The following is a 12,606-nucleotide window of genomic DNA, read 5'->3' as shown; positions in this document are numbered from 1 at the left end:
CCGGCTGCTTCATTTAAAAACTGGTTTTCTCCGGCTCAGCTGTAAATTGTTTCCTCTTAAAATTGATTTACACACATAAAGTACGTCCACTACGAAAGTTTCCATCAGATGCTTGGATGTGTCGCAACGTCCTTTGAAGGTCTGAAATAATTGAGACTGTCAGGCAGAGCTGAGTCAAATATATCTACAAATTTATCATTTTTGCTTTTATCTTTCAGCCAAGTCTGGATAATGTTGATCTGTAGATAATAAAACACTCAAAGTAATCTCTACTCTCTACTTGTCAGCAGCCATTAGTTTCATCTCTCAAGCTGTACCAATGAAGAGGATGTCTTTGATTTAGACTAAAAGTTTTTGTCAGCAGATTTCACAGGCTCAGGTTCTTATAAAACCTGCTGAAAGCCTGCGGGAAAATAAACACCAATGTCTGATTGTCCATGTTAAAAACTGTTTGTTTTTTTAAACTGTGATGTTTCCACCACCACAGTAATTTTAAAGAATAGTTTGTACAAAGAGCTGTGAGCTGCTATTTACTTGTGAAAATGTACAGAGCTTTAAATCTTTAGCTAAAGCGTACCATATCGCCATGTTCTGCGGCATTTTCATGAGCAGGAATAAGAAGTTTATGATGAAATTGTGATATTTAAATCACACTGCTTTGGACTTTCTGCTTCATTTGTTTTAAATTCTGCCAATGCATACTGTATGTGTTTGCCTTGTCATACCAAGCCGCATTTCCACTAGTGTCCACTTGAGGCAGACTCAGACTGAGAGTCAGTCCCTATAGACTGCCATGATAAAATGTCCAACTTTACAGCAGAAATAAAGAGATTCACAGACCGATACAAAAAACACCCCAGCTTTGGCCTGTGGATGTTTTCCCCTTTCGTAACACCTGTACAGGTGGTGAACAGAATAGAAAAGCCTTATATTGTCATTGTACGTGTACAATGAAACTTTGGGATAAGTTGATAACGAATGTTTGGATAAGTCACCCCTTTGGATTTTGTTAAGGCTTAAAGTTAAGGATGTGGCCATTATGGCTAATAGGATGGTGCAGACACAAGCGGTCGTAGCTGCTAGCCCTGCTCGGCTTCACCTACGCTAATTCAAATCACTGAAGTAGACCTCTAGAACAGCTTTGTGCTGCTGGCACTTCTTGGAGCATTTTAATGGAACTATCTGCTGTGTGGTTAATTACACAAACAGACTGTCCCAGAAGTCTGTACTTCAGTTTTGGTGAGTTTGTTGCTCATAGCAATACTTAGTTTATGTTTAGGTCCATGGATGCACCTCGATAACATTAAATAATTAAGATGACCTGATTACTCACATATTTTATCTTTTAGTTAGCGCTCATTAGCAGGTATCTGTGCCAGTGTTCTGAGCATGTGACATCTTCCCTACCTGAGCCCTTAACGCTGTTGCACAGGTTTTCAGAGAGTTCGTCAACAATGTCCAGCAGGAACTTGAAGTCGTTGACGTTGTACATGTGAATGTCATCTGGGTCAGAGGCGATGGACCTCAGCTCATTCTCATCAGCGTTTTTTACACCTGTGAGAAAAATAAACCATGAGTTTGATGAAGGAAGATGACTAAAGTGGCTGCTGGTTGATCATTTTCAGCCCATTCTAGTAAAGTCAGGTACTTTTTCTGCTTCGCTGCATGCAGGTAGCAATCATCCAAAAGTTCAAACGTGTTTTAATTTCCTTTTCTTTAAACCAGTGAAGCTCACTCACCAATAGCATAGAGCTCAATGTCGCTGTCTCTCAGGTTCTGTGAATTTACAATGACTTCATCCTGGGATTTTCCGTCAGTGATCAGGACGCCTATTTTGCGGGAGTCTGGACGCAACCCCACGTTGGGTTTGAAGTTGTTCTGAAGGATGAAGTTCAGAGCCATTCCTGTACCACAGTGAGGAAGAAGTTTCAGTTATGTGTGCAGATCACAAAGCACTGCATGCTGCTTTTCTGTTGTTTAACCCCTCTGAAACTAACCTGACCCATCAGAAAGCTTACAGCTGGATCATGTGATACCGAATATGTCCATTATCAAGGACAGGAATCGAGAACTGGTTCTATCGACCCCACTTATTCGTTGCTCTTGCACACACGCCACAGTTAGCTGATTTCAGTTCACGTGCCAGAGGTGGAAAACAGTGCCACAGTCTAAGAGCGTTGATATGGACATTACTTTTATTTTCATTGGACAAAAGGACAAGAGTGTGATGGTAAAAAGGAGACTGCATCTAGGACAAACTGTCACGGTCCTGGGTCTCCTGACCCAGCGTTTTTAGTTCTTTGTGATTTTTGTATTATTGTACTTGTGTGTGATTTATTCTATGGCTTCTAGTTTTGATCCCTTGCCCTTCATGTCTCTCTGTGTCCCCTCTGTTCTGTGTAATTGTGTGTCTTTGCATGTTTGAGTTTCTTGTTTTCTGTCACTCTGCATTGTGCATTATGTTCTCATGGTTGGTTTTTTGTTACTCTCTCTAGTCTAGTCTCTTGTGTTCCCAGCTGACTATTTCCCTGTGTATTTTGGTTCTTAGATCTCTGCCTTATGGTTTATGCCTCTGTATTTCTTAGTTGCTGTCTCCACTGTGTCAAGTTCGCGTCTCTGCGTGATACTTCCTGTTTTACTTTGATGGTCCGTGTCTCATGTGAATGCGTCCTGCTTTGCTTGTCTCGTCAGTCCTGATTTCTCCCAGCTGTGCCCTCCTTCTGTGTCTCATTCCCCTCGTTACTTCCCAGTGTATTTAAACCCTGTGTTTCTCTGAGTCAGTGTCGCGTCGCCCCTCTTGCTGTGTGGATCTCCTTGTGTGTGTCTCTGTGAGTTTTCCAAGTTCCCAGTTTAGATTAGTTTGTATGTTTTTTCTCTGCCAGCAAATAAAGCTGAGTTTTGAGTTCACCTCCCTGAGTCTGTGAGTCCTGTACTTTGGGTCCAACTCCTGCCTGCCGCACAGCAATTCATGACACAAACAGCTGTTAAATTATGCTGCTAACACAACTTCGACTCTTTGCAAGCATCTGCACAGACAGCATGCTAACACTAAGCTAGCCAAGAACTCAGAGTGGAAGCTGAGTGAATTCTGACCCCAACTCAGCAGGCAGATGCTGAACTTCAACAGGTAACAAACTGATGAGTAGCCTTTCTACCTATTCACTGTGATCGCTTTAAAGTTAAACCCCTTATAATTCTGTGTGTCTGTCTATGAGTGGTAGGTTTGGATTTCCATGGAAGACCATCATGTTATAGTAGATCAGCTTTTCCTTCCAGCTGTTCAATGCTAAGCTCAGCTGCTGCTTCCAGTGTTTTGTCACTATTAACTTGTACTACTTCTGCTTATATCTTCTCAACTGAGTAATAAAATAAAAGTCTTGTTGAATTATTACCGTCTATGCTTAGTGTGTCTCGCCTCGCTCTAACGCTCCATGCTGCATCTTATTAACTTTGTGTCTACTCTCTCCGGTAGTTTGTCCATCGTCTTCCTCACACCTGTCTGAAGTTTCTTCCTCTTAAAAGTGAGCTTTTTGTTCTCCACTGTGGCTGAGTCTCACACCAAGGGTTTGGCCCCAGTATGTAAAGTGCTTTGAAATTATACTTTATACTTTGTATACGTTGTGATTTGCCACAGTATATAAAAATGAATCAATTTGTCTCCCACACTGGCACCCAGGTCAGTGAGAGCTGGGCCAAAGTACTAAAAAAAAAATCACCTGTCATGGTGTTTCCTCCTTTATATGGCAGGTTGGCAACAGCATTCATCAGGGATTCTTTGGTGGGGTGGGCGTTCAGGTGCCATTCAGTCTTTGGGTCACCGCTGTACTGAGCCAGACCTGCAGAAAATACAACACTAAGGATACAGCCACTCTGATTTGGTGTAAAACAGCTTATTTCAGATACAGGATGGGGGTTAGATTGAACTGTTACTCACACAAAGCTACTCTAGTAAATTCCCAAAATTAAAATATGGATCTAGAAATGAGCACAATATCTTCCATTGAGGTTTAAAGATACCATTAAGGGAGGTTAAGGTTAGGCGAATACCAAGAGACAGTTGTCTGAAGGAAAACATCCCTCCATGTGACTCATGTCGTTATAGTAACAATAGTGAAAGCTTTACCAATCTGCACTCTTTCTGGGCCGATGTCAAACACGCTGACCATGCGACCAATGAAGCTGCGGATGGTTTTGAAGTTAATGCGTCCAATGCTCCAGGAGCCGTCGACCAGCAGCACGATGTCGGCCTTCGCTGTGGTCTTACACTGAGCGTCTGTAGAGACGGTGGTGTTGGGAGGAGAGGAGGTTAGTACACAACAGATACCCACCACAAGTGTCTGTTTAGTCTTACTGTGTGAGGGAAAAGTGTGAAAGAGTGAGAGGAAATGCATCAGGAGGACAGAGGAGTAAGCAGGACATCACGAAAACTCTCACAATCACAAGATGCTTAGACAACAGATTTACATTATGTAACACAAATAATTCACACGTTGTGTAACAGCTGTCAGTGCAGAATTAAGAGCTCTCTTCATGGTCTTTTTTTCTCTCTGTGTCTTTCTTCCAGCACAGCAAGACACTCAGGGTGTTTTGTGCTGCTGTAGTCTCAGCAGCGATTAGCCTCTCCCATACTGTGATCTACGAGGCCTCCTGCTCCCTGAAGTTACTGCGCATTCCTGCTCCAGGTACCTGTAGGGGGTGAAAAATGGCCGCTCGTCCATGTTTTTAGGACGACACGCCCAGCAGTTAAAAACAGGGTGCCTGTGTGTGTGATTAAAAAGATGAGAGGAGACGAGCAACTTCATTTTTTAGCAGGCAGCAGAAACAGATGCTTGATGCTCGAGTTGGATGCTTGGCCGCGGTCTGTCTGAGTTATACCACCGCCAGTAAACAACGCGCTCATGTCCCGGTGCCGTTTATTAATAAAAACAGATGTCATAAACAGAGGCAGCTTTCATAGGTTTCTAATAAGCTGCAGACAACTGTTGGAATCAGTGTCTCTGAGGAGGAGCAAATGAAAATTCAGCCCAGTGTGTCTGTGTCCTGCCGAAACCTGTAGCAGCTCCGAATTGTTGCTTTTGTGTCTAAGCTTCAGTTAAAGGAACTGTGTGGTGTTACTATAAACAAGATGCTTGAAAGTTTCAGAAAATACAAATAACTATTTCTGGAGTTGAGATTATTTGCATAAAAGATGCTGTTTGTTTACAAGTAAACAACAGTAACATGAGCCTGAACCTGTATATCTCCACTAAGGCTGAAAGCTCCCTGCGCAGCATGCATGAGATGAGATCCTTCCAAATTACTTTGAAGTGTTTTCTTCAGATTTACATGATGACTCGAAATTGTTCTTCGTTCAATCTGATACATTTTTGTGATGACAAAATCTCCAGTTGTTGCTCCAAGTTGTAATTTCGACTGTAATCCTGCTATTAAACAGGCAACTCGTCCAGAATTGACAGAAAACCTGCCCTTTTATGTTTGCGATGACACACACTTCACCCTCACTTTTTCTCTCACTCTCCTTTGTGGATGCAATTAGCATTGAAGGTTAACGTTTTCATTAGCCAAATCCTGAAAAGATGCTTGGAATCACGTTTTCTCGCTTCAATGTCAGATTTTTCCAGTTTTGTGTAAAGAGCAAAATTTAAAAAGGATTAAATTTAATGGACAGTAAAAAAATAATGTTTCTGCAGCATATTAAGGACGCATTAAAGACCATATGGACCTGTCAAAAACACTGAATTAAAGCCTGCTCTGTTAGAGCTGCAGTTCAGTAAGCAAGGATCTTGGAGTGGCCTGGCGCGTTCCCTGCTCGGTGGGCAGTCGGTCACCGTGTCTGCTTCGCATTACAGCAGGAATTTCTGCTGCGGATCAGCACCTCCTCAGGGTCTGATGGGAAGCATAACATTTTCCTAGCTGCATACATCCCTCCAGCATCGAACCCTCTGGATCATAAAAAACTCTAACTGCTTATGGCAATGCCATTAAAGCTCAGTGCTTGCAGCATGTGAGGGGATCATTTGTGCAGTTCATATATATATTCATGTCAACACCTGATCGCATGTAACTCTGCTCCACATTACACTCCCACTAACAGTAGGGAGGTGAGAAAATGTGAGCCAAGCATCTCTAAATAATTTCAATGAATCGTAATCATCTGTGCCGAGTTTCAGTCCCACAGCGATTTCAATTCCCTGTGATAACATATAAACCAAAGTTTTGGCACTAATCTGAGCGACACTTCAACGTCAGAGATCAGAGAACGTCTGCTCTGCAGGCCTGCTAATGAGCGCAGAGAGAAGTTTGTTGTCGGCTTTTACCAGAAAGAGTGACATGAGGAGATTCGGGTTCATCCTTGAGAGTCGTCTTTTCCTCTCCTGCAAGAGGCAAACTCTCTCCTCCATCAAACATCCCAAACACAGCGACAGAGTACTTTGTTCCTGATCTGAGGATAAAGGGGAAAAGAGACAAACCGCTAAAATCATCGGAAAAAAAAAAAAAAAAAATCATCATCAGCTTATAAGCCTATAAGCAGTGAACCCTTTACTAATATTAACTTTTCAACTTATTAACTTTTTTTTTACCAAAGATGTGGAACTTTACGAAGTTGTTTCATGTCAGTGGTGAAGCTTTGCTGCTTCCCTCAGTTCTAAGCAATTTTGTACAGCATAAACAATCAGATGACATCATAGCTGGTGGAGGGTGTGCTGAAACCTAAATGTTTGACTGCAGTCAGATTCGCAGCACTGGTTCAAGAATAAATGTTAGTTTGAAAGCATAACAAAGCTTTATTTGATTTATTAAGGGTTGAATTCCAAACTAAGATGTAACTTTACCCCTCAAATTTCAAATTAAGAGATTCCCTATGAAGGTCCGAGTAACACTGAACAAAAACAATGTGTTTGTGTTCAGTGTTACTCAGACAATGCTAATAGCCAGATTTGGGAGGTTTTACCTGCCTGCTGTGATCAGAATATAATCTGAAATCACTGCACACAATGTAGTCTACAAAAGTTTATTTTTGGAAAAGCTTTACATCTTTTGCTACTGTGCATCAACCTTGTACCATGTATTCAGCTAGCTAAGCTGCTACCTAAACATTAGCACTGTTTATGTGTTTAACAGTCTAAGCACAGAAAAACAGCTTCCCCACATCAAAATTAATGATTTTTGTGTAAACATTTACATTTCTATTAGTCTTTGTGCAATCATGCTGTAATAATTCAATTCCATTTTATTATTATTTTATTTATATGACGCCAAATCACAACAACAGTCGCCTCAAGGCGCTTTATATTGTAAGGTAGTAATATAGAAGAATACTGTAAAAAAAGGTCCTGTACTGTATCCAGGTCCCTACAGCCTTCCAATAGGAACCCATAACCCCAATCTGTATTTTCATAGCAAGTTGATAGAATCAGTATCTAACATGTATCTCTTATCTTTAACCACATTAAATATTTTTTTCACCACAGCAGATGATCTGCCTCCATCTCCAACCCTCTGCATGTTCTCCATAAAACTCGTCTTCCTCTTTTCATCCTTTCATCTCTACCATACAAAGAAATATTCATAAGTTAACAGAAATGCTGCTGTCTTCTCTGGGCCTAAGCTCATTTAAAATAGAAAGAAACAAAGAGGAAAACTTTTCTGTGGTCTGACGAATCAGAATTGGAAATCTTTTGGAAAACACGGACACCGTATTCTCCAGACTTAAGAGGAAAGAGAGCATCTGGCATGTTATTGGCATTCAGTCCAAAAACCTGCATTTGAGCAGCTAGAATCCTCTATCAGACAACAATGGGACAACAGTCCTCTCCCAGACATTCAGTAGCGGCTCTCCTCAGTTCGCAGATATTTAACTGCAACTTTCCCTGATACTACTGGGTCAAACTACTTTTCTGGACCAAATCCTATTGTTGACAAGTTATAGAATTTATGAGTTCTGTTATCATAGTGTCCATTTAAGCCTTTTCCTGTTGACTGTCTTCAATATTTGTTGTTTCCTTTTAAATGAAATCCTCTGCGTATGCCATAAAATAACTCTGAAAGCTTACCTGAGTTCCTCTAGAACAACTGTGTTATCATAGGGGCCAACAAGGAGCTCCTCAAGGTCAATATCATTCCCTGTGGGGTGAAAGGTGACTTTGTAGCCCCTGACTTCCCCAGGTGCTGGATCCCAGGACACTCTGAAACTGGTCCTGGTGGGCTCTGAGGTCAGAAGGTTCCTGGGACTCTTGTACGGTGACACTGAAATAGAAGAAATCAGTAGGAAATTCAGGACAAACTAACCTAGAACTAAACTCGACACAACTCCAACTCTTGGCGAAGGTTTTTAAGGATCAGCCACGCCACATTCAAGCCAGTTTCTCATTAGTCCATAATACAATTCCTTGAACCCAGTGTCGACCGTTAGGAAGCCCAGTGTCATGCTGTGTGTTAGTAATGCTAGCGTGTGATTGAGCACGTGTTTATCTGTGATTTTAGTGTTCTCGTGAGGAGGCGCTGCAGCACCTGTGGTGTGAAAAATACTCCTCTTAACAAGTAGTTTAAACTTGAAGTCAGTCCATGAAATTGTTGGTGGGAAAACGGGGAAAAAAACATCTGCAACTTGGAACAAAGAAACATTTTTTTTTTCCAAGGCACCGTGACTTGGTGTGAGGTTTCTCTGAAAAGTTGTGAATAAATCTTTAAATATACCAGGTTTATACGCTGCCTGGAAAATACAGACAATTCTCTAGTTAACTTCAGCACTGAGGATTAAACCCTGGAGGCTACACATCCTCACACATCCTTAGAGTGGGCCTCAGATTTACTTTTTCTCATTATGTAAAAGCTCCTTTAAAATTAGAGCAATATAACATGAAAACTTTCTTACAGGAGTATTTTTTCTTATAAAAAATGACTTTAAATGAGTGACTCTGTGCCCATTGCATCCAGCACCTGAGCTAAACTCATCCACCAGCGATCATATTTTTAGACTGAGCACAGGTATAAACGTCTTGGCTAAGATGGACATGTTTCTGCAGTGTGCTGTCTCTCAGAGGGTTGAATTATGGACCAACGTACGTGTCGTTCCTACTCCTTGCCTTGCTTTTCCTTCCCTGCGCTTGTAGATGGGCAGAACGGTGATATTGTATGTGGTCGCGGGCTTCAGATTCTTCATGATGGTAGAAGTGGCCTTTGCAGGGATTTTCTGGACCACTTCTTTGCCTCCGTTGTGGGGAACGTACTTCAGCCGGTAGTTGAGCAAGTTGCCCGGCGCTGGCGTCCACGTGACTCTCATGGTTTTCTCTGTCTCGTCTGACACTCTCAGTCTTTTCCCATCAGCAGAGGCTGAAAACATAGAATGCACTTTTAATACTGCAACAACATAATTCAGTATCGTTAAAGAGAAACTAGTTGTACCAGTTCCCCTTTAAATTGTTCCTGGGGAAACCTAAACAAAGTATATTTGACTTATCCAGGGTTTGTTTTAAAGTAGAAACCTGGAGGGCTGAAAAAATGCTAAAATCTGCAGTTCCCCCGATGCCCACTTGGGGCTGGCTCCAAAAACAAGTCAGTCCCCACAGACTCCCATGTTAAAATCTCCAACAGCTGAAATAAACACATTTACAGCCTGCTCCAAAAACAGTTTTGGCCTCTAAAGCTCATTTCTCTCTTTATGACACACGTATGGAAGAAGATTATTTTTTCTTTACTTGCCCCGTTTATATTTTATTGACGTTTAAAGTTGAGCAAAATGGTAAATGGCTCATGGTTATGGTATCACTGCCTTTTGGAACAAATTTATTGCATAATCACAAATAATATAGCTTATTGTGGCATTAACTGAACTAACAGCCCTTCTACTAAGTCTATGTTTTAGTTTTGTTTAAGTGAAATTCTTGTGTTTCTAGTGTTTTATTCGTGCTACTTAGCAGTAATTAGTTTAAGTCTATGGACACAGCTTCACTCCACCATCTCCTCTAAACATGGTCCCTTCTGGCTTCATAAAAACTCAGCTGGTAATGCCATTATGTTAAAATCAAGGGTTCAAAATAGATCCTACAAATTAGTGGGTGACATCAATGTGAGTTTGTCCACCTCGATGTCAATATTTTTAGACTCAGGCCTTTTTATCCAGGAAGTCTCTGCACGGAGCCAGGCTCTGTTTTAAAGGCTGCCAATCACAGCACACACACTGAAAAGGCAATCCCATATGATGTTTTTAATTAATTATTTTATTTGATTTGTCATGCACCTTAGTTATTTCTGCTTTCTCCTTACTTTATGTTCCTACTATTATCTTTCCCAGTGTTCATTCCTCGCCTCTTGTGTGTGATCTTTGACCTCTGCTGTTGCCAAACTGCTTGTAAGTCTGCTTTCTTTATTTTTGGAACGCTGGATAGTTTCTGCTCTTTGTCTTACTGCCTGTCCTCAGTCTGCACCAGCTGCTCCTCGGTGTCCGACCTCTGTTCTATTTACTAAAACCCGGATTCAGGATTTTTACCTGCTAGAGATTTTGTCCTGTTAAAATTGAATTTAATAGAATCTGATAAAATGAAATTTACTTGATTGGTGTACATTCACTTTATACCAAGCATATTTTCCATAATGATTAATTATTAAATTAACCTATGATTTTATAAATTTTACTCACAATTATTGGGTGAAAGATCATTGTTTGAGTCTGTATAACTAAAATTGTGATCTCAGCTGGTCTTCCCACCAGGCTTGAACCAAGACCCAGCTTTATATAGATAATAATGCACAGCTACTCCAGCGGAGTGCAAAAGCCGGACGTGAGAAGCATAGGTTCACTTTCAGCCTAAAGCTCTTTTCATGTAATGTACTTTTTGCCACATTTCATGTCCTTCAAAAACACTCAGCATTGCTGCCATAAAGCTCACTCAATATTTCTTTATCTGAACCATTCCAGCAATCATCACTTCTTTCGGCCACGTGAGGTATCCCTCTGTATTCCCTCAGTCGTCGTTAGCATTCATAACTGCGGGCCTAAATGTTGAGTAATACCATCAGCTACCTGCCAGATGTAATTGGCTGTAAATTAGGCTTTCACCCAGAAGTGATCGGTTGGGAGGAAATGGTAACCACATTTTCCTTTTTGCTCCGAAACAACAGAGAAGCCCTGTGAATTAAAATTAAGTCATTCTGACAATACTGCGAGCGATTACAAAAACTCTGTGAGGAAATAATATGTATATTTAATGATCCCGGGGAAAGTTTTTCAAACTACTTGATTTCACTCTGGAGGATTTTTATAGGTGGAAAAAAATACTGAATCCAACTTCTCCGTGTGTTGATGGATTTAAACAAATCTAAAGCAGGAGATTCAAATTTCCTGCTGGAAAGATGCAGAGGGAGAGCATGAAGTAAGATGCGATAGTTTATCTGTGCCTTCTTTGTTTCGGGTGGCCCGTGTGTGTGTGTGTTTAATTTCCCATGTGTGCAAATGAAATGAGGGACGCGTTGACATTTTTAGAGAGTGCCTCAACTCGGACACAATAAGTGAGCGTGCAGTTCACAGGACACCCACGCTGTAGTCGTGTTATTGCTGAGAACGCAGCACAAGCAAAGCTGCCACCGCGCTGCAGCTTCACTTTAAATCTCGGCCTAAAAATAATCTACACTGAAAATTTTAATTTCAATTTGGACGGCTTTCACCAACCAGGAACCAGAAACCCATTGGAGAGTGCCAACTGTATGATTATGTAAGAAATAGATTTTTTTTTTTCCTGACAAAAGGAAGCATTGAATCTGTTTTGGCTCACGTTCACTTGCAATCAGAACAGCGAGTTTCAGCCAAATGTCTGAAAATAGTGAGGACGTCCTTGACTTCCCCTCTGAGGGTTAAAAACACGGGTTCGTGGCCTGAACGCTGCCTTTTAAACATCTGGACTGATGCTAACCAGATGATCTCAGAGTAACTAATCACTGTGATCTCAAGCAAGGCACTTTAACCCCCAAATAAAGATTATTTATTCATTCAAAGACAGGAGGATACACAGGTAAGGGTAAATTTCAGGTGATAAGAACTGATCTCAAAATCAGATCTGCTTCTGCCAGAGAGAAGAAAAGTTTCTGGAGTCCTTTTTAAAAATGTATAAATTGTTAAAGACGACTGATATCCCCAAGCAGCCCTCATGTTGCGCAAAGATGACTTTTTTGGCACCAAATAAAACACGAACTACATCTGAAGTAACTCATTACTCACCTTATTATACAGACTACCCTAAATAGTGAGTGTGACATTGTAGTCTTCACCCTATATATGTTTAGAGTTTATCTTTACTCTAAACAGTTCACTTAAAGTATCCCACAACATACTAGGAAAAGTAATGAAGTCCAGCTGATGGTCACTGCCCAAGAGGCAGACACACTGTGATGTGCCAAAAGCTGCTGATCTTGTTTACCATGACCTTTATGGTAATTTCATAACTTATTAAATCAAGTCATTTAATCTTGAAGTCTATTCAAACATTTGACAAGTCTGGCTGCTTTTGTTGCACAAAATGAGTTTTACAGGGAAAACAATGGTCTGAAGCATTTTCCCAGTGTTTCCCAGCTTCTTATTTGTTTAGTGTGACATGGGTTAGGGTGAGGTGT

General features: G+C 41.0%; 1 protein-coding gene across 4 annotated transcripts in view; it reads right to left on the bottom strand.

Moving 5' to 3' along the window:
* col12a1b (collagen, type XII, alpha 1b) overlaps nt 1-12,606 on the bottom strand; it is a 149,264-nt gene that overhangs the window by 99,500 nt on the left and 37,158 nt on the right. For all 4 annotated transcript variants that reach the window (XM_024799003.2, XM_024799001.2, XM_076874176.1 and 1 more), the window contains exons 14-20: nt 9,067-9,333; nt 8,055-8,247; nt 6,318-6,442; nt 4,124-4,273; nt 3,717-3,836; nt 1,740-1,904; nt 1,408-1,554 (exon numbers count right to left, since the gene is read on the bottom strand). In XM_024799003.2, coding sequence (XP_024654771.2) covers nt 1,408-1,554; nt 1,740-1,904; nt 3,717-3,836; nt 4,124-4,273; nt 6,318-6,442; nt 8,055-8,247; nt 9,067-9,333 — 1,167 coding nt within the window. The remainder of the gene's footprint in view (nt 1-1,407; nt 1,555-1,739; nt 1,905-3,716; nt 3,837-4,123; nt 4,274-6,317; nt 6,443-8,054; nt 8,248-9,066; nt 9,334-12,606) is intronic.

Source organism: Maylandia zebra, linkage group LG15 (genome assembly GCF_041146795.1).
Source record: "Maylandia zebra isolate NMK-2024a linkage group LG15, Mzebra_GT3a, whole genome shotgun sequence".
Taxonomy (NCBI): Eukaryota; Metazoa; Chordata; class Actinopteri; order Cichliformes; family Cichlidae; genus Maylandia; species Maylandia zebra.
The sequence above is the reverse complement of the archived record's forward strand: the minus strand, read 5'-3'. Positions and strand labels throughout refer to the sequence as shown.